Here is a 23,257-nt window from a genome sequence, read left to right as displayed (position 1 = left end):
ATTGTCCATGTTAGTCATGGGAGATTGTGACTTTTTGTTCACAAGAAAGTTCTGGTCCATGTGTTTACACAGGTAATGCTCTGCAATGATCCAGGTGGAAACCACAAGGGACCAAACAGAAAGGGACCGAGCAGTGGCAGTTCCATTTCCTCTCCCGCCTACACCCTTCTTTGTAATTCTACAATTCTAATACTACCAAGCAAAACTGGAGAAGACATTGAAGGGGCTATGTTTCAAATAAAAATTATGCCTAATCTGTATATAGCATGCATATTTCAATATGTGTACTGCAAAATATAGCATACATTTTATTAAATGTAAACTGCTGGAGAAATGTAAGAAGAGATGATCATTAATTAGTTATCAAGAAACATAGTGTGTGTGTGCGTGCGTGTGTGTGTGTGTGTGCGTGTGTGCGTGCGCGTGTGCGAGTGTGTGCGTGTGTGTGTGCGTGTGTGTGTGCATGTGTGTGTGCGTGTGCGTGTGTGTGCGTGTGTGTGTGCGCGTGTGTGCGTGCGCGTGTGCGAGTGTGTGCGTGTGTGTGTGCATGCGTGCGTGCGTGTGTGTGCGTGCGTGTGTGTGTGTGTGTGTGTGTGTGTGTGTAGGAAGTCTTACTTTCAACACTCTGCATAGTGAGATGGCAATAAAGGAACTCAGTGAGAGAGAATCTTTCACCTTACAGATTTAGCATTTGTAACGAAAAGAAAGCAAAAATCCCAAAGTAGTAACATCTATTTGTGAATAACAATAATGGAAGTTCATTTTTACATTAATTCCATTAAGCCAATGCTCCTGTGAATAGATATGAAATTTGCTTATATCTCAAGGATTGCCATAGTGCCAAAAATTAAAGAATGGATAAGAGACAAAAGGTCTTGGTATTAATGAAAATTCTAGTGAAAATTAATATTAATATGTCTGACTCTCCTCGCTGCAGTACAGTTACTGTCTATCTAGGTTGCTAGGATCAGACCAGTCTAGGAACTGAGGTCATTGCTCCTGGCTATTGCTCTTGGTCACTGTTAGTTGATAGTTTCTCAACTGAACACGGGTGCTTCTGGGCAGGACAGGCGCAACAGCCCTTTCCCTGCCTTTGAGTATGATGTCGAGAGCTTTATTTCATTTGTGACCTCTATTTCCAAACTGCTGACACCGCTTGAATTTCCAGCTCTCCGGCAGGATGACAGGAGATGGGCTTCCCCACATTATATATGGGAAATCTTCCATTCATTTATCTTCCTTTGAATGTGAACCTAATTAAAATGAACTAGGCTGAGAGATGATGATGAATGTATCCATCTTCTTAAATCATTCCAATCTGAGCTAAAACTCCACCTTATTGATGTATGACAAAATGTGCCCTATATAACATGTTCCCTGAACTTTCGAGAGAACCAGATCCTCAGGTGAGTAAACACTTGAGTAAACACTGATTCTATGCATTAGTAATGACTATTATCCCTATTTAAAAAGAGGAGTTTTCCAGGCATCCTAATCAAATGATAAACACTTTTTAACATGTACACCACATAGATACACACATTTTCTCATTGTTATTGAAAATGCAACTTCTATTATTAAAATATCTTTAAAAAATACACTATTTCTATTCAAAAACATGCCAGTGTACTCTCCAAACACTAAGATAATTATTTCTACTACACCACATGACTGTTACCTGAAGTTTTATCAAAATTTTCTATACTTAAACTTAGAAGTACATTCATGTCCAATTTACACTATACTCATAAGAGTATCTGGAGGTTAATTTTGCATTCCGTTGCGATGTTTCACAAGGCATACTTCATCATGTGGGGCTGTGGTGAGTCTCATCACCTTCCTATCCAATGCACAAAATGGCCAGGTCGCACAAAACCAGCATCCAGAGCAACATCCACAGAGACATGATAGAACAAGCCAACACCCAGCAGGTTTTCTCGGCCGCCTGTACCTTTTTGATTGTCTTCTGGATGAGCATGTCCCCTACTGGCATGAGAACGCCCCCAAACACAGCCAGGACCGCACCAATGACAGCTCCGGCGATGAGCCCCCAGTTCCGATTGCAGCCCATCTTCCTCGTGCAGCTGAAGGATCGAGGTGGAGCACTTGTTCCTCACCAACGGCCAGGTACGATTACTGTGTTTTCTGCGTGTCCTGATTCTGCCATTCGAACATGTCATAAAGCAGGAGCTTACGTAGCAGCACAAAAAGATCAAGGTACAAAGAAAGCATGCCACCCGAACAGATAATTCTGCCCATTAACGAGAAACAAGTATTTTTTGTGTGGCTCACCAAGCTGGTTTTCTATGTTCTTCTCCCCCTCTTGCTCCTAAAATCCCACTAGAAGGAGAGAATATCAAAGAGACTGCTTGTTTTTTTCCCCATTCTAATTCTTCTGCTTTACACGTTTTTTTTTTCCCCTGGGTGATTAACATATTATTATCTTATCTAAGCAGAACCTTGTGGACTTCTCATTCTCCTGCTCCCTACCACCCTACCATAGGGTGCTCCTTTATACTCTCCCCCTCCTATCTACAGTCTGCACCCAAACAGAAATGTAAACATTCTGATAAGAATTCTCCTGAAAACCAAATGTGGCTAGCCTGGTATTCTCTGTCTGCCAAAGCATCAAGGCAATGGGAACATACCTTATTCATGAACAAACGGCAGTGGCGATTTGCAAGAAATAGGCTGGTGGGGCTCAGAAAGAATCAGACTTCAAATCATTTGTGAGCTACCTGTCAAAGCGAGAAAGCAGAGGAACAACACATCATCACAAAATTAGTACTACTGTATTTTTAAATGTAGCTGTACGTGTTAAAGAAAATTCCACGTTTCTGGCATTTAAGTTTGTGACAATATTCAATAAACTTTTAAAAGTATATATGACTTATAATTTAATCATTAATGACTTTTGGTAGAACACAGGTTAATGAACTTAATGAGTACACACATATTTTATTTGGGTGTAGATTTAACAATAGGTTTTCCTTTTGTTTTTCTTAAAGATTCTTTTACATAACCAATTGTAGTGCCATCCATTTTTTTCCTATGTAGGGATCCTTGTCAATCCTTTTATATAAGGTACTATTGTTAATATGTATATCATGCAGTCAGTTTATTTTGTGACACCATGTTTTGCGTGCTTATCATGCAAGATTGGAAGAAAGCAATTTATGGAATCACTGGATCCTGCTGCAACAAAATTATTAAAATTATTAAAGTTGTGTCACTTTTTACAATGTTTGAGGAGGAAGCTGGGCTTCACTGACAGTTTTATGATGGTCTTTCACCTTCCTTAGCGTGCTGTCAACTGTGGATTTGTCCTCATAACAGTTTTGTTTCACATCCAAATGTCCATGGCCGAGAGGAACACCGATGTCAACAGAACCGAGAGAAAACCGAGACACACAGAGAAGACTTTGGCAACACCTCATACAGCCATATTTCACAAAGACGGAGAAGAACACACGGTACAGGATCTTTGCTGACAACTTGACAACAACTGTAACCCGCGGGGCTTCCCTTTGCCTAGCCTCACTCCCGACACATCCTTGTAAAGCTGAGACTTTTCCGGAAACACAGCATTTCAACCAAGCAAAGAACTCGTGAGGAGTACCTGCTGCACACCAAGAATCCTAGCTGTGAAGCAGCAGTCACAGCAGAGCGACCCAGCTGGCACGGCAGAGATAAGACTCTGGAGATGAAATAAAACCTGAGCTTTCACCCTCCTTCCAGGTAACAGTGAAGAAAAGATCCAGCTGCTCTTGACTTTTCTAATATTTCAAATACGATCTACAGTGAAAGCAGTAGTTTCCAATATGAGTAGCAGAAGTGGTCCTTCACCGGTGTTTGGTCTTTCTCCAGTTGTTGCCCGGGAGACTAAAGGTCTCACAAGTGGGATTGCGTAGCAGGGTGATAACCCAGTGACCTTTGCTCCTGATAAACTCTGTGCCTGCTTATCACTTCTTAGACTTGTTTAAGAAAAAGTCTTTAAGAACGTGCGCCTCTACCAGTGTGGCACATGATCATAGCACTGGACAGGAAATCTGTGTGCTATAGTGTGAGGACATGGGGAAATTTAAGGAACTTTGCTTAATTGGGAGTTAGTTGAGGCCCTGGGTTCAAAAAACTTTGAGTCATCAAGAGCTAGTAGAAAACAGGAGCCTTTGCAAAAGAGTAAACCACCAAGTGCACCTAGCACCTAGTCACCTGTCGACACCCAACTTTGTGGTCCAGACAGAAGCAGACGTACCTGCTCGGGGGGAGGGCAGGGGGCATGCACAAAAGTAAAAGTAACTGCTTACAGGGAAAAAGGGTGTGCAGAAGGAGTTCATCCCTGTATCTAGCAAAATCAACCCTCTTGACCCTGAGTAAACCTGGCTTGCGGTTAATGTCTATATATGTCAAGCGCAAATGAGGAAAAGGAGCTCTCCCGACTGTCCTGTGTCGTGTGTGGTATCTGAGCTCCCAGCCTGGCTGGAAAGAAGAAACCTTGCTTTTGCATTTTGGACTTGACTGGATCCCAGTGGTCTCTCTGGGGGTCTCAACTTGGGCACAGCAATAGAAGTTCAGCAAATATAAATTAAATCTAAGTAAAAACACACAGTTACTGCTTTTGGAGAGTTATTTAATGCCCCATATGAATATCATTAAAAAGTTCGTTGGGGCAGCAAGAATGCTCAGTGTGTAAGGGCACTATATGCCAAGTTTTACAAGTGAATCCTGGCACCTACAAGGCCAAAACAGGGAATTAAACCCTGCAAGCTTACACACACACACACACACACACACACACACACACACAACTCTCACACACAGTTTTGTAAATAAATGCTAGAAATTATTCAGTGAAAGCATTTCCAGTTCTGACAAGAAGAGCCTAAAATGACCCTGAAGTCCCAGTATTGTTTCTTCTGAACTAGATGTGCCCTTATTCGTCCTTTGTTCAATTCTATGTTAAAATACCGTTGTGAAGATACATTTTCAGAATCCTTTTTGCTTACTGAATTATCCTAATGCATGCTAAGAAAGAGTTTCTATAGAAGATGGAGAGCTAAACAGCACCTGTTGTAGCGTCCAAGTAACCGAGACTTCTCTATAACACCTAGAAATCAATCTTAGGATGTATGCATCAGTAGATTGGGCAATAGAAAGAGTCGGGTACAGTCTGAGTTCTGTCTGCTTCAAACTGAAGTGAGACAGTCCACGCATCCCACTGATGCTGAGTCACCTTTCTCAGGATATAGAAGTATGAAGAAACATATTTTGTTGGATCAAAGTTAAATATTAATGTAACTATTTATTAAACATGCTTTCAGCTATGTGTGACTGTTTTACAGAGTGGAAAACATGAGTTGCCCACCAGTTCACATTTCTGATGACTGATTCATTATCATTGCATTGTGTCATAATATAGTTTCTGAATTTTCCCTAAAAAGGGGGAAGATCCATGTTACTTGAGTTCACTAATTTTCACTTAGTTCCTTTACATATGAGTAATGAGGAATTCATTGTGAAATCATATATTTTTTTCTCATCGTTCCTGAAATTAAACAGAATGTGTTTCACTGATCTGAAGACATAAATGCTCAGGTTAGCAAATTCAAGCCAGCAGCTTGACCATCCATATTTATCTTCAGAGAAAAGCAGTGTTTTTTTTAACAACTTTCTGTAAATATAGCTATAAAGGAACACAAACTTTGGGTCTAATAAAATGACATTTTCGTAATATCAGAGCTGCTCAAGTTTTCCAATAGGCCATTTCATTTCATATCTTAGATTAATTTTCCTAAAGTCCATTCTTTAGTGAAGATTATTATTTGCAATAAGTTATTTATGGCTTAAAGTACTGAAATTTAGAGGGCAAAGGATAACCAGGAACAGAGAATTCTCTGGACTATTCTCAAAGAAGAGGGGCAAAGAGTGCAGGATCTAAAATGTCACTCGTTACATACCTGTCTTGATTCTAAGGTGGATCAGCTTCTATCTCCTATCTGGTGTATAAAATACATACAGATTCCTCTTCCTGGAATTGTGAGTGGATCCTATATTTTACAAGGTCTTTAAAAGAAGCGAGGGAAGTGGTCTTCTTTTTCCTCTTCCTGTTGTCATGAACTTTGAAGCACAATGCCTTTCCACTACATGGGGAAGCAAGTAGAAACTGAGAGACTGTGCAAAGCCTGGGGTAGGATGAGCTATAAGCAGCCTCTCTGGCAAATAGGCTAAACAATGGAGCAAATTCTCCTGAGAATCTCTAATTATTCCCATGTGTGCTTCAAGCTGGGTTCCCTCGGAAACTCCACCCAGAAGAGGCATGGCCTACAGGTAGCACTTTCTGAGATGTGAACAGTGAAATGTGAAAAGGTTTCAGCGTCAGACTGGGACACAGGGTTTTGTTTTTTTTTTTTTTTTTTATTGGTTTCGTCATCTACTGACAGATGAGCATTTCTACTCTACGTGAAAAGCTTCTTCCACTTTCAAATACAGGAAACAAGGCCATGAGACTCTGCAAAACTGCTATTCTCTTCATGGAGAATCTTCTCTACCCATGAAAAGAGTAGCACCTCCCCATGATAACCTTATGTGACAATACGATGAGGGGAGATTTAATGGAAATAGGATTTTCAAAATGTATTATGGCCTTTTCACACGTTTATCTTCCACCCTGTCTACTGGCATTCAGACAGTCACGTCTATAAACACAACATGTGCACTCAAATCAAACCCATACGAAGAAGTTCAGTTATGTGGTCATACTTGATCATGCTGAAACAAAGGGCCTGAGGCCAACTTTCTAAACGTTTGTGTAGAAATAGTACTCTCAGGTTAAACTGCACATATGTTTTGGTATTAAACAAGAGCTCAGAGAAGAACTAAATGGTAGAAGAAGGGAAGAACTATGACCTTTCTTTCAACTATGCCTCACAGGGGTTCTAAACCACCACTGCAGAACTCAAGGATTCTGCAGAAAACTTAGAAATAGCTTGATAAGGTGATCTCTAAGACCTTGTCTCATTGAAGTCAGTAGAATCTTTTGTATTTCTCATATGTCCATTTCCAGCTTAATAGATAATATGCTGGCAAATATTTCAGCAAACATAAACAAAACAGGTGTTTGTAATGTTAAGAAATCATTCCACATAATTGAACTTAGCAAATTACAATAAAAACGTGTCTTGGTGAGAATCTTTCGTAAACAATAAAGAGTTTGTACTATGCACATGATACCCCAAATTTTGCAAAGTAAGTCTGTCTCTTAGAGTCAGAACAAGGGAGAACTACAATCTTCCAATGATTTCTTTAGACACATTGGCTTAAACATAACAGCAGGAAGATCCCTTCAATGAGCAACAAATTCAAAGTTGATGATACAAAAGTATTACCTTCTTTCCTAAGCCTGGAAATCAATTTTTATGGTTTCTATAACCTGAGTTCCTAAATTGTTGACAACGAATAGACACAGCAATGACCTAGGCTCTGTCTGCTTTAACACAGAAATGAAGTAAGACAGGAACTATAAGCTATGGGTAAAAATAGTTTAATAATTTAACCCTAAGTAGGAATGCTATTAGTGTTTCCTTCCCTACCCTAAGTTCTGTGATAGTTAGAAGATATTCAGGCTTTGAAATCTGAAATTAGGAAATAAATATTTATTTCTAGGTTTTCATAAATTAGCTTTGATTCTGTTTTCTCTGAGTGGTAGTAGATTAAGCAAGATTGCAAGGGCTCAATAAAATCAAACATGTTAAGGTATCAATAATCCCACCATAAGAAATTAAGTTTTACACAAAATGAGTTTGGGGTATTATGCAATATCATTTTAAGCAATTATAATGCAGGGATAGCTGTTACTTCATGTTGCTCAATAGCATGATTTGGAAAATTCCACTAAATATAATCATATAAAATACATAAATATTTTCAAATTTCAACAAAATGAATATGTGAACTAGTCACTCCCTCAAACCATGTTACTTGGAATTTTAGTTAAGTTAACTATAACTTCTTGGATTAAATTACAAAGTAGTAACATAGTTGGTTTCTTCAGAAAATCAAGAGCAAAATAGGCAAATAACACAAATTTATTCAAATTAATTGAAAAAACCCACAATCTTCATTAAAGAGAAGAGAAACAACCAGTACTTTCAAAATGAATTCCCAAGTTTTCAGTACACTCTGTCCAAATACCACTCCCATTGTTAACTTTAACTTTTTCCCCAGGCCAACCTATTATCTGATAATCTGAACTCGGTTTATTGTTCTGCTTTAATAATTATCTTGGTAGAAAGTGTTTGTTTACATTACTTTTCATTTATAGACTCTCAAAGATTCCTGGAGAATCAACTTGTAAAACTTTTTGAAGATTTTGTTCTTATTTATTCACAAAACAATACTTACAACAATGTTTTCTTGAATTTTTAAAAGGCATTACCTACTTAAAATCATCTCACAAAGAACTGAAAAGTCTTGGAACCCTTGCATTTTCATAAACAATTTAAATTAATTGCAAAGAATTTATGCCATTTATAGTTATTTATAACGTTATTTAATTAGTCAACTTACCTAGAATGATTTATCTACTATCTATTCTTTAAACTTAAAATTATGATTTATGGAAATGATTTACTAATATTTGAAACAATTTTTTTGTATTTTTAGAGGTATTGATTTTCCTATTCATTTTACATTTAATATTAAACAGTATACTAATACATACACACTAATTAAACTTTAGGTCATTGTTTGAAGTAACCCAGTCCTTTTTAGCAAATAAAATATCTTTGTTCATTAAAGAAAAGTGCTTGGAAAATGTATATTTAATGCATGTATTGCTCCTAATCATGTGGAGAAAAATCAAGTCCACTAAAAGTTGTGCATTGAAAATTCAACAACAAGCTAATAACACTGAGAAGTAACAGATAACAAATTGCATACAAGACACACTGCATACAAGACACACTGTTGCTATAAGATTAACAAGTCATTTGCAAAAACCTAGCTCATCATATCAATGCTCACTAAGAATGCTCCTCGTCATCATTTAAAGGAAACATATTTAAGTAGACAATTTTAAATAGAACTCAAATTGGATTAAAATAATTTTAAATATTGAAAAACTAATGTTGACAATTACAGATGATATTGAGAATCATAAATTCAAATGTCACTAGCCACTGAACGTACTTTTAATACTATTAAACAAAAATGTAGGAAGGTTGGTAAACAACACATTCATTTTGAAATAAAGTCTAGGAGATAGCACAGACTTTAAGAAGACTCGGTTTCTTTGGTATAAAAGTTGCTTTTTAAATACTGTCATCTCTTACCAATTGAACGACAGAAAAATTTTCCATCTTTTTAATTTTTTTTAAGTTAAAGAAATAAACATCAGACTTACCTTTCCAAGGCTAAGGAACTCTCCACCAATTGCTGCAATCATCTCAGAAAGCAACTGGTCAAAAGCAAAGGTCCTCAGCAGAAAACCCCTAGCCTGAATTCCTCACTACTTATGTGTGTGAGAGTTGAAACAAACTTTAAAAAAACCTCAATGTCAGAGCCCAGTTTGTGGTTTGTTGCCAGCGGAATTGAAAAGAAAAAAAAGGCAAGGCAAACATCACACTGCTATTAAGTTCACAAGGGTCTATTTCTGGTGAAGACCCATCACCTATATTCCTTTTTTTTTTTTGGGCCATGTTTCCACCCAAGTAAGTCAGAGGTCAGAGAACCAGAGAACCAAACGGAACTGATTAAGTGAGCCACCCACCCCTCCTTTACTTTGTTTTCAAATGCAATCATTATTCCAGATGTTGGGCTGAAAGAGAGCAGAAAGTAAATTAGGGAACTCAGTGGCCTGTTACAACTAAGCTTGCAAATCTCAGTTCATAAAATGCAAAGAAGAATTCTTTTCTATACTACATAACAGGAACTGGATGAACATTCAGACTGATAATTTTGAAAACAATCGGAAACTCTGTCAATCAACAAGGATGACAAACAGATTTTACAAAAGGAAATGGCCTATTGTTCTAGCTGGAAGTTCTTAACTATTTATCATTTTTTGTTGTTAATTTTGCCGAAATTTATGATGGTGAAATTCTTCTCAAAAACTAAAAACCAAAACAAAACCTAAATATCTTCATTCAAAATATACTCAAATATATTTATATATACTCAAAAAATCTAAATACTACTGAGCATGGTGTCTCAGTGCAGAAGGTTTATGTACTTCAGTCACCTTGGGTGGAGCTAACAGTATTGGTGCTTAGCCAAACAGAAGACCTTGCACTTTGGGAAAAGCAAGATCCTCAAAATGAGGACTACTTTCACAAGATCCCAGGATCAGACAGGCAACCCCTCCAGAAGGTTACTCTGACCTAGAGCTGGCAAGGTTGCTAGAAATCTGCCTGCAAGTCTCTCCTGAAATTAACAACCTAGGAGGCACAGACAGGGATATATTTAGTTGACAGGCTCAGGTTTAAGACAGTCCTTGGCTTTAGATTGCTCCTGCTGTCTCTTGTAGGCGTGGCTCATTCATTGGGGTGAAATATCATAGGAGAAAAACCTCAGACTCCTTGTTCACATTAAGTTTGGCTGAGTTTTGCAGGGTGACTATACTGATTCATTCGTATAACTCTAAACAAGAGACCACTGAAATACTTCAGGTTTATTGGATTTTCACTTTGATTTCAGACCACTTACTTGGGGAGAAAGATAAAATGATTTTGTGTAACCTCAATATAAATTAATTACCCTATTCATTTCAAAAGAGTTACTTAGAGATTCCAGAAAAGAAAACTATAGGCAATCCTCTTATAACTGTGACCATTTTGTCTCCATTGCATGAAATGACAAGGGAGGATGAAGAATATCTTAATAAATATTTTGATTGAGATTGTATATTTTATAAATATCTGTTATGGACTTCATTCTTTTTGACATAAATACCTTTTCTCAAATTAAATTCTCATGCATATAAATATCAACATGACAGTCTAGAAACAGCTTTTCAACACAAAGGCAAAAAAGGCCAGTCTTAAAGAGAATATTGAACACTAACAGAAGGTCAACACTAACAGAAAAACATATTTCCTGAATATAGATGCTTAAGTGAACACCGCATTCACTTGGATTGTTTTTTAGTCAGCAGTTTAATGTCATCTTCTGGCTCTCTCTGGAGAGCAAAGTGTCACAGACCCCACTGAACAGGCTAAAGAAAGAAACAAAAGAATGGAGTTTACACTCGGAGGGGCCACTGGTGGATGCTCAGCTGCATAGTCAACATAGTCAAAGTGCCCAAGGAACTTGAAGAAGACTCAAAAAGCACACAGAAGAATCAAATGCACAACATGAATGTCAAGAAAACAGAGGCTGAGCAATAAGTCGTTTAAAAATATTATGTCCATTTGAAAGTAAAGATTTGGGCTGTTTTTTGTGTGTCTGTGTATGTGTATGTATGGAGAGAGAGAATATACATATATGTGTACTTGTGCATGCGCAAAACATATTCATACATAGATATGCATACATAAATTCAATGCATATGGAGGGTTCTGTGTATTTATGGAGAAAGAGGGTATGTACATATATGTGTACTCATGTATGTGCAAAACATATGCATACAGAGCTATGCATCCATATATTCAATGCATATGGAGGGTAGAGGGCAACTCTGGGTATGATTGCTCTGTGTGCTGTCCACTTCCTTGTTTGTTGTTTCTTGAGACAAGGCCTTTCACTGGCAGTAGGAACTCAGTGACTATGCTAGGATGATGGGCCATAAATTCCCAGCTCTGCCTGTCTCCATCTCTTCAACACTGGCAGTAGAATGGTCAGGCCTGGGCTTCTTAACACGAATTCTGGTAACGGGGCTCAGATCTTCAAACACTCTGCTTGCTGAGCTATCTCAGTAGGCAGAGGTTTCATTCTTAATGATCATTTAACCGTATTTGTGGTGTTCTGTGTGAAGTACACGTAGCCTTACAGATAGCCATTGCAACAATACACAAACAGATATGCATGGCAGAATAGGAAAGTCAATGGACGTAAGTCATCTTGGGAACGTCTCATTGCTATGAGAACACCAGTCAGTTTTTCATCTTTTTCTTGCTAGATAAGAATTGACTCGAGTATGTATCAGGCATCAAATACCAATCCTTTGGTCTGCTTTTGTCTGCTTTGTTCTGCAGTTTTGTCAAGTTATACAAGAGATTCCAAAGCTATAGATGACAGAGAAGCAGAAAATCTTTTGACATTTGATATTGTTAAAAAATTGTTTAACTAAAAACGTTACTATTTAGAAAGTATTTCTTTAAACTACCGAATTTAGTATTGTATTCATTAACTTCCTCTCACTTGCATTTAAAGGTTGTGTCATGGTTACGATGCTTCTCCTTGCTTTGAGACTGAACAAGTAATGTGCCTTACCCAGCAGTTATGGCTTTTTAAAAATCCTTCATGTCAGTGCTTTAGATGGCTGATTCATGCACTTCAACTCTCGTGAAAAGAGGAAGTGCAACACGTTGTGAAACATAAGCATTGGGACATACTCAAGAGACAGATGACAGAGGACAGGACCTCTGCAGAGACTTCTACATGACTCATATCTGGCTCCCACTTTACTCACAACAGGATCTGAAACCAAGCAAGAGGGAGTCACTGTGTCACTTATGTCTTTCTGCAGTAGGAGAGGAAGTCCATACACCTACAACTTCAAGCTGAATGAAAAATCCTATGGTGACTATCACATTGTGATGTATGCTTAAATCAAAATCTAGGCTGTTTGGGGTTCAGAATCGTTGACAACTGTTTATGGAATTTGAGGGTTTTTTTTCTCTGACATTTCAGCAAATGAAAAGTAACATCCCCGTATAAATTGGAAAATTCTTGTAGACTGTATAAGGTAAGAGAAATTCTTAAAATAAAGTGAGTTATAAAGTGATAGTGTTGTCACATTAGGCATTTCTTATCTTCTCGACATTGATCTATTTCATTTATTTTCCTTCAGTTGCCCACCATGTCCCCTCAGACTAGACTCTTATGAAAACTCTAAGGTCCTCATGGTGATGCTTGCCAAAACAGAGATTAAATCCATTTTCTGGGGAAGGAAGGATAAATAGGCCAGCTAGATGCCTTAGGGGGAAAAACGTTTACAATGCAAACCCAAGAACATGAGTTTAATCCCTGGAAATGATGGTGGAAGCTGGAAACAGACAGTCAACATCTGCCTCTGACATCCACATGTAAGCCATGGCACATATGCACCACCCCCATCACATACAATAATAATACATTAAATGGAATAAATGATAAATACATTCTTAATACCTAATTTTATATGTTCTATTAAAATTATATATTTAGAAATTGAATAAAATCAAAGTGATATGATATCATATGAGGAGGAAAATTATGCATGTAGATGACTAACAATGAACAGGGAGTAATTAGCACTCATATAAGATAAAGCTGCATTTTAATACCCTATAAATTATATCAAAACATTAATTAACAAAGCAATGCTAAGGAAATCAATTATCAATTATTACTTAATATTCAAAGAACAATAAAGCTACTTCATGAAGACATGTTTTGCACATGTGTTTCAAGTTATATGTAGAATTTTAACATAGATATGTGTTTCAATTTTAGCTTGTTTACCTAACAGAAGTATTAAAGACTGATTCACTACTATTGAACACTTTTATATTAATAGACAAACATTAATATGTTGCAGAGTTGTAGTATTCTGATAAAATGTTGGAAACACAAATGAGATTACAAATATTGCTTTCAAAAGATTAATAATATTACCTTCAAATACCAAATGGGAAATATTGAAACACACAGTAGACTTACACCACACCACCCAAGTGAATCACAAGCGAGTGTGGCAGAGCACATTAACAACACAAAATCACCTTACTTACATGCTTGATCGGAGCCGCAGGAGTAGCTGTGTAGAAACCAGAAAGAATGAACAGATAACACTTCTGCATTTGGAGAAACTTCTCATGTGGGCATGGCTAGGTCAATATGCAAATCTCATGAAACAGAAAAGTATTGGCAGACCCAATTCTTACGTGAGCAGTTTGCTAACCATTAACTCTCTCTGGAGAGGGAAAGGAAAGTCAATGCTTGAGTTATGGGTTAAAGCAATGAAGGAAAAGCTAATTTCAACCCAATCTGTCAGGATGCCATTTTTGTTCATGTTCTACATGGAAGACCATAAGGAGAAAAGAGAAAAATAGGCAGGAAGAGCAACTATTTCAAAGCCCAAAGTGTTGAAACAGCAGGACACGTCCCCAATTAACAGCTAAGCAGAGCATTAAGCATGCAATGAATGAAGGGAAGAAAGATTTCATTCAGTTGGTTAGCATGAAGGATTACATGGCAGAAAGTCAAAGCATTTATTATCATTGAGGACATACAAATGTTCTTGCTGAGGGATTTTGTAGCAGACCCAGGCTACAGCAGAGTTCCTGAAAGTGAGTTGATAAAAAGGATGTTAATAAAAAATACATTAGTAAAGAATTAATGGTTTCCTCTGCAGTAGCCCTTGGGCTGTACAAAATAACATGCTTTGTGATTCTAAAATAACATTTTAATTTTTTTTTAACATTTTAATTTTTGTGCTGTTTGAACAGTAATGGAATAGACGCACATAATTAATGCATTCACACAGAAGAATCTGCTTTTCTGATTAAACATCAGGCTTGGCGCCTTTGTTCCATTTACTAAATATTAATGAGACTGAAAAGTCTGTGTTACGAATGCATAAATGACATAGATATTTGTGTCTTCTGTTAGAAGACTAGAGAACAGCATTCGGTTTCTGAAAGAGTTAAGCACATGTACAGGAACACAAGCAAAGTCACTGACTGTTCCCAAGACCTTGGATGGAAACTTAATTAGCTTTTCTTGTAAAGCCAAGGGAGATGCATTCCAAGAAGGATCTGACATAACAATGGCTTATTTCACATTTCACCACATAGGAAACAGTCCGTCTTTGACGCTTCTTGTTGTCGAGGGAAGAAGTATGATCCTCCTGCCCTGACTTTTAAAGAACCACCTGGCATGAACCTTGCCTCTGCGTGACAGGGAAGTTTCAGGTAGAAACTTTTATGTAGAAAGCAGTCTCCAATGAAATACAGCCTCATTTCTCCAGACTGGCTCTCGAAGATTGATTCTTGAAAATAACAGTATCTTATGTCTTGTAAGAAACTTGTACTTCTTAATCCAAACCCTGGAGATCTTTAAATAGTATGCTTAGGGGACTAGGGGGTTGATTCAGCAGTTAAGAGCACCTGCTGCTCTTGCAGAGGCTCCAGGTTTCTTTCCAAGCACCTATGTGGTAGTCCACAACCATCGCAAATTCTAGTTCCAAGACCTCTGATATCTTCCTCCATGCGTACCATGTACACACCTGGTGCAACATACACCAAGAAAGTAGCAAAAGCAAAATGGTCATAACACACAAAATAAATAAATCATAGAAAAATAGTGTCCTTCGGAGTTTTAGTCATCCACCCCATTAAAAACTGGGAATATCTTCAACTGGACTCTTGGAGCTTGGCCTGGTGCTTAGCTGATGGATCTCTTCCATCAGTTACTGGATGAAGGGTCTGTGATGACAGTTAGGGTTATAATCCAATCTGATTATAGGAGAAGGCCAGTTCAGGGACTTTCTCCATTATTTACAGGGTCTCAGCTGGGGTCAATCTTGTGGATTCCTGAGAATTTCCTCCAGCCTTGATGGAGGGGTGAGGGGCTTAATCCTGCCTCAACTTTATTTGCCAGGCTTTGTTGATTCCCCATGGGAGGCCTTACCCTTTCATAAGAGTAGATGGAGGGTAGGTTGTGGGGAGTTGGGGAGAAGCAGGAGAAGGGGAGGGAGAATGGTGGTTGGTATGTAAAATTAAAAAAAATTTAAAATAAAAAATAGGAATATCTTATACTCTAAGAATTTTTTTCAGTTTCCACAAAGTATAATCAAATACTTTGCAAACAATATAGACTTATATATTATATTGATATAATGTTGTTGTATAACTTTTAAAATATATAGTATGCTTATCACATATGTTACAAAACATTCAGAAAAAAATGTTTTTCTTGGAATGCTATGAATCATTTACATGTCTTGGTTTCATCTTAGACTCCAGAAGACTGAGAAGAGGCAGGCTACCAGGACATGAGGCACCTGGCATGTAGTTTCTAAATTCAGAAACAGCCTGCGTGGTATTTGCAATGCATGTACTGACCTGCTTGGATAAAAGAATTTCAAACACTGTGGAGTAGAAGAGAAAATGTTCCCTTAGAAATCGCGCCCACTAAACTGTGAATAACGGAAGTCCCACTAACTCATTCATTCTTGTTTCAGCCCTGACTTCATAGCAGCGACATTCGTGTTTGCTTCCCATTTTTGAACACTGACAGTGATTTGGACATTTCATTTTGTGGGTTACAAAAAGAGAACCATCTTTCTCTTTGGAGTAGGTATAGATATTGTGCCCCTGATTTTATATCATTGTCTACCAGTCCCATTGTGTTCCATACTCTTGCATGAAACTTTCCTCTTTTGTTCCTGGCTATAACTTAAGGAAACAATAGTGGGCTATGGAATTTTATGAGTTGTGCAATATTACCTTCAAATGAGTCTACCTGGGGTGCAAGTTCTGTGACTTTTGCACTACTTGAGGAGAACAAAATTTATGCTAGACTTTCAGGACACAGCCCTGTTTTCTGGCTCTGGAAGCCTGCAGTCTCTTAGCTGTAGTTAGCTTCCCACCCTAATAACCCCATTCTATTGTTTAATGCCTCCAGTCCATTGGTAAATAAGGTAAGAAGCTCATGGAACCGAAGTATACTTTGTGATGCTCTAGATTACTGTCTTCGTTAGTAATGTACTGCTTTGGTGTTCAAAATGGTGTTCAAAATGTTAAGGATGTCGAATGTCTTTCCAAGCTCTATGTATATGGCTGGTAGCATGATTCTCCATGTGTTCTAAGAACTAAAAATAATTTCTGGATGTCATCTAAGATCATTGCTGCATTGCTGGGATGTTTTCCTCTCATTTTCAATAACTCCTTGGGGAAATTTTTATAATGACACTAGTTGAAGGGAAAAAAATGAGAGTAAGAAAATTTGAAGTCAGAAACATGATAGCCACGTTTTATGCTAACCTAAATAAAAGCCGTGAAGACGAGCATACCAGAAGACAGATTCCATAGATAACTTCCAGAATGGTCTTAGGTCCTTCCTATCTTTTTGTCCTAACTGCCTTACATTCACTGTTCTTGTTTATTTTTGACTCTTTGACATCTTGTTTTGAACTTAATTTTCTTTCCCCATGACATCTGCTTCTAAGTATGTGAATTTGGGAGTGCATCCAAAACTATGTATTACTAGTCCACATACATGAGTACAAGCTCCTAAGTTAGCGGAAACCGTAAGTTCCTGTAGTCCTTGATTCCGTTTATAGACAAGCTCACTTTATCCACTTTACAGATGTTTCTGCTTTACGGCTCTCTGGCTTCCAGGGCCAGCTCACCCCATCTAAATGGTGTGAAGCATGTTTTAGCCAAGACTGCAGCTTATTTTGCTGCTTCTTGTATTGAGCTCATACATGTCACTTTATTCGGAAGCAAAATTAAAAATTGAACATGGGATTAAAATTGTGTTATTCTCTGGTTTACCTGGTTTGTCATTTGGGTGAAAAAAAAAAAAAGCTGTGTCCATATCTTTTGATGTATTTTGGTTCAAATTATTGGTATGAAAAACTTGCCTTTCTGTTTATAAAATGACTCTCCATGACTACATTGCACCTTCCAATTTCATCTAATCCTATGTAAATAAAATTAGAATGTAATAATGACATAAAATCTACTTTAGAAGGATCTAATGCCTGAATGTGTTCTGAAGATTTGCTTTTATATATAATGATGGAGTTTAATCAATACATTTGACCAGATTAAACCACCACAGTTCTGTAAGTCATGACCTCTAAAAATGACTTCAATATTTTCAGATTTTTTTTTCTGGATAAAAGAAAGATAGGAACATTTCTTCCAGATTAATAACGTCAGATCTTTCATAACATAATGAGAGCTTTCTGCTCTAATAGTCATACACCACTGGTTACCTTGCAGAGATGACCTTTGACACTGCACGGAGAATCAGTATTAAAAATTTACTTTTTTCGGGAGTGGTGGCACACACCATTATCACAGCTTTTGGGAGGCAGTGTCAGACAGTTCTTACAAATTCAAGGTCAGCCTGATCTGTGGAGCAAATTCCAGAATAGCCCAAGCTACACAAAGAAACAAAATCAAACAAAACCAAACCATTAGTTTTTAAAAAATAAGCATGTGTATATATGCATGTGTGCATGAGATAGCCCTTTATGTCGTAGTAAGCCAGAGGCTGATGCTGTGTGCCCTCACCAATCGCTCTTCACATCATTTTTGGGAAATAAATTCTCTTATTGATCACCAAACTCATGGTTTCTGCTAGTCTGGCTGGACAGAAAGATGCAAGGATCCGCCTGTCTCTTATTTCTAGTGCTGGGATTAGACATGTGAATTGCTGTTCTGGCTTTTGCTTGGGTGCTGGGGACCTGAAGCCCCAGTCTTAATGCTTGCACAGAACTTACAGAACCTAGCCTGATCATGTATATTTAAAATAAACAAACAAAAACAACTAATGTATAAACAACCACTTAATTCCCCTTGTGTCATCAAGAAGTGTGCTTGAAATAATAGTTTTCTTTTTTTAAAAAACGGAAGAAAAAAAGAAAAATAATTGTATACATAACAAATTCTATAATTTACACAATCTGTAGGCAACAATATACAGTAAGATCCCACATTATTATATTTCAAAATTGTGTGGTTTTTTTTTCAGAGTACATTAGTGTTGCTACCGCAGAAATTGTACACCCCAAAATTCAATGTATGAGTATCAAGGTAGAAAGACACACAACAAATCCCTTCAACATATTCACTGGTGATTGCTCCTCTAATCTGTATCATATATCCCAGAGTTTAAACAGTAACTAGAATATAATTTTATCCAAAGATTTATTGAATGGATACCAAATGGCCTAAGTGTCAAGGTATGCATTTAGAAAGGCATGATTGTGCTAAATACTTGCCTTTTTCAGTTATTGCACACGAAATTGAAAATTTTACACTTATCAGGTTTTTTTACTTAGTAAACATTAAGCATACAATGTGATCAGTTACAGGTATTGTTTGTCTTAAACAGAAACTGAATATGTTCAATATATATCATATGATTACCCTATATTAGGAAATACTTATATGCATAGCTTGAATTATTCTGCTCGATAAGATATTTGTTATATAATTACAATGCTCAAATAAATGACAAGTTTCTCCTAAATATTTTAAATGATTCTGCGTGCAAATTCTGTTTATGTATCTATCATATCTTGATTTAAGGATAGTTTCTAAAACTTGTTAAAGCAGTTAACTGTGTGAGCCTTAAATGAATATCATTAAAAAGTTGCATACATGCGTTGCTTTGTTTTGGCTTATTGCAAGTCCTTTGTGTCCTGATTCTGCAAGCCAAACTCCTGTCTCCATATAGACTGGCATACATTTGGATGACCTTGTCAGGATAGATGGAATCTTTTACAGTGGCAAGCGCTCTGAAATAACCCTGATTCTTTCGAAAAACAACAAGATATTAGCTACCAAATACTCCTCTGTGAAGGGGAAGCATCACCACAGCCTGTTCATTGGAATCTTAAAAGTAAGACGTTGAATCTTTTATTTGTTATAGAAATTATATTCAATACACTCTTCAAAAACTGGTATAGAAAATAAGGCTACAAAGATGAGTAAACGTGAGTTCGAAGATGTCAGGAAGAAACAAACATGACTAACACACAGTCTTCTGAAACTTTCGATGGCTTGTCCAAAGGTGGCAACTCTATCAGTTCTTAAGACTTCGTTGTAACCTGTTCCCCATGTACAGACGTCAAACCATGTAGACTGTCAAGGGAGCGGGAGGGAAGTTTGGGAGGAACTAGGAGGAGTAGAGGGAGGGAAAACTATGATCAAGATATATCACATGAGTTGTATGAGAAAAGAATCTTTTATTTTGGTTTGTTTGTTTTCTGTTTGAGATAGGATTTTTCTGTGTAGCCCTGGGTGTCCTAGAACCCACTCTGTAGACCAGGATGGTCTCAAACTTGGTGATCTACCTGCCTCTGCTTCCCAAGTGCTGGGATTAAGTGTGTGAGCCACTACTGCCCAACTAGGAAACTATTTTTACTATAAAGGGAAAGAACTTATGCAGTGTATGATCTGCTTAGCGAAAGTTCATCGGGATCTTAAAATGCCCTGGGTTAGGCTTTCAAGCACGGTTCACTCCAGGAAAGCAGCCCACAGTTCTATGTTTTTGCTTGCTTCCACCTGTGAGTTGTGGCTTATTACCATCTACAGAGGCACCATCTAGCTGAGCTAATACCCTCAGCAATTCACAGAGGCTATTTGAGGAGTCATTGAATACAAAATAGGTATAAATATAATGAATGTGTTAATTGTGACATCTTTCTGAAAAACCCGAGTCAAGCTGCTGCTGCTTCTCTCAAGAGAAATATTAACCGGGTGAGATTTTAAATATCAAAACAAAAATGCATAAATGATAATGCCCAGGAGAAAAGAACAGTAAATAGAGCCTTTGGTGTCTGGTCTCAGGAGAGCCTTTGCCTCTGCCTGTGCTATTGATAGGGATAAACACAAGGCTGGAGTTAAGACAGAGATAAGAGGAGCACAGCATTCATATAGGAAGAGGTGCAAGGAAGAGCACAGCTTCTGAATGGTATAAATTTGGATAAGAGTAAGGCTACTCCTTGTACCTGATAGCAGAGCTAGCCACAGGAAGACACAGGCATGAAGGGCTACACACACTGAAACACACTGCCTCGAGGAACTACACAATGAAGAGAAGCAGTCTCCCTAGTGCCTTTGCAATGACCTCCAAAATGTGTTCTGCATATTCCATTGTTACTAAAATAAAGTCTTAGGGAGACATTATACATAAATATACATAGATATGGTCTGCAAATGAGTTAGTAATGTAAAGCAAAATTAACAAGTAAGTTGTAATATATGTAGAATATTTAAATAGAACTATTGAGTCAAATTTATAAAACACTTGACATAGCATCTAAGTAATATACTGCACTAACTTTACTCTCTCTCAGTTTTAATGCACCATGCTTACTTCTCTCTATATCCCTATCTACATATATCTACACCTATCTTACCATCGTTTATCTATCTATCTATCTATCTATCTATCTATCTATCTATCTATCTAACCTATAACTCTATATATGTATTTAGAGAGAGAGAAGACAATAAAATAACAAAGAAGAGACTATATATTTGAAATCAAACAGGATTAAAAATCAACTTGATAAGCGTACTCTATTATAAATAGTTATTGTCAAAATTTAGCCCATTTATTCTGATTGTATAAATAATGAATATCCTGAGACTTATAGGAGGAATTATCTGAGTATTCTTGCCTACAAAGTATGGAGATTTAGCAGAATGCCAGCTAAGGTTGCATTCACTGATAACTTGGGTTGCCATAGCAAGCCCATAGTCACTGAGTTCCTAAGCAACCCAAGGCTCCACAGACTGCGTATACTTAGGACTCCACTGGTCTTTCATCATCTCTGCACAACAAATAGCACTGTTGTGCTACCAAACTCAGTGAAAGATTCCTTGATTATCCACTAGAACAGCAATCCTCACAGGTCACCTGTTTGGATGGTCTTGCAGTTTATGAAACAGTATTTGCACTGAGAATTCTTTGAATATTTACAGTGTTAAGTGCATAAAATTAAGTATAGAAAATGATCAGTTTCTTGTATGCATTGGGCAGATAAGTACTAATGATTCAACAAAAAATACGGAACACAATTTCAAACTCTTCAGAGACGCTCATTTGGATAATGTTGGAATTAGTGATTTATTGCCCTTTAATAGAAACATGCTTTGTAGCATTACTATACACTGAAACATTTCAATTTGTATACAATAATTATGGTTTTAGGTAAGCTTGTTCATTTAAAGCAGAAATTATCTGGTATTGAGCACTCTAGATTGTCAATAGTATGTAAGCAGTGTTATTAGTTGCCTAAGGGACAAACTATGCTTATCACTGGAAATATTCAAAGATTTAGATGCAAGCAGAGCTTTGGTTTTTGAAAGGTAATGGTATGTTTTTTCTCCTTCAGTCTGCAAACACGTTCAGCCCTACATTCCCCCAGTGCCCACTGAGGCTAATTATTCCTGCTGCCCTCTATTCTAATTCCCTAGGTCATATTGCCAACCATTTAATATAACCACAGTAAATCTGTGCAAATATTGCTATAGAGCATTGCATCACAATGAAAGTCATAACATGAAGCATTAAGTTAGCCAAATGATGGTATGTGACCAATAAAACAACTGTGCCAGGAATTTTGCCTGATTCCAATACTGGATTTGATTTCATATGCTTCCTATTATCAGCAAATTATTAGAAAATTATTACCAGGAAAATATCGCAGTAGTGATTTGCAAATTGAGAAACATTTCTAACTTAAGCTTAATATTTTAGTATGACTCAGGTAGACTATTGACTATTTCATCAATGGTTAAGCAGCTTATGTTAAATGAATTACATTGCAGTGAAGAAACATCTAACTTGAGACACCAAAAAAGTTGCTAAATCACCTCTCAAATAGTTCACAGAGATGACCTGTTGACTTGCACCATGCCAGGAACGTCAGCGGCAGAGAGAGCGCTGTGACCTCTACTTATGACTGTCGGTCACCAGAAGCAAGGACGGATATGTTCTTCTTTCTGAAAGATTCCAAAGACAACCGCTCTGCTGTGGAATCTTAACAGGCTAAAGCCTCCTTTATAGTATTTATACCTTCTTTAGAAAGGGAAGGGGCATCTACATTTGTCTTCTTAAGACAGATGTATGGCTAGGTGATAGACAGACAGACAGACAAATATGTTATATATAATACAGATTACATATATGATCGGTGGCAGATAGAGGATAGATATATGATAGAGAGCTGTGCATAAATTTGCCCCCTGAACCCCATTTAAATGTCCCTCTAATTAAATACATATATATATATATGAAGGACTTAAATAATTTTAGATATTTCAGAATCATCCTTTCTCACTTAGTAACAGACATCACTGGCAAGATTACA

At 37.2% G+C, this 23,257-nt stretch overlaps 1 protein-coding gene across 9 annotated transcripts in view; it reads right to left on the bottom strand.

Annotated features, from left to right (window-relative positions):
- The window catches only part of Cd36 (CD36 molecule (CD36 blood group)), a 75,411-nt gene that overhangs the window by 26,872 nt on the left and 25,282 nt on the right, over nucleotides 1-23,257 (bottom strand). For 3 of the 9 annotated variants that reach the window (XM_085684221.2, XM_048433540.3, XM_085684222.2), the window contains exons 2-4: nucleotides 22,761-22,889; nucleotides 2,649-2,738; nucleotides 1,952-2,160 (exon numbers count right to left, since the gene is read on the bottom strand). In XM_085684221.2, coding sequence (XP_085540347.2) covers nucleotides 1,952-2,071 — 120 coding nt within the window. In that variant the 5' untranslated portion in view covers nucleotides 2,072-2,160; nucleotides 2,649-2,738; nucleotides 22,761-22,889. Of the gene's footprint in view, nucleotides 1-1,951; nucleotides 2,161-2,648; nucleotides 2,739-3,619; nucleotides 3,777-5,957; nucleotides 6,114-9,400; nucleotides 9,554-13,928; nucleotides 13,961-22,760; nucleotides 22,890-23,257 lie in introns of those variants that run through there. The other 6 variants (XM_048433543.3, XM_048433544.3, XM_048433542.3 and 3 more) reach the window with 5 other exon arrangements.

Source organism: Myodes glareolus, chromosome 27 (assembly GCF_982192425.1).
Source record: "Myodes glareolus chromosome 27, mMyoGla1.1, whole genome shotgun sequence".
Taxonomy (NCBI): domain Eukaryota; kingdom Metazoa; phylum Chordata; class Mammalia; order Rodentia; family Cricetidae; genus Myodes; species Myodes glareolus.
The sequence above is the reverse complement of the archived record's forward strand: the minus strand, read 5'-3'. Positions and strand labels throughout refer to the sequence as shown.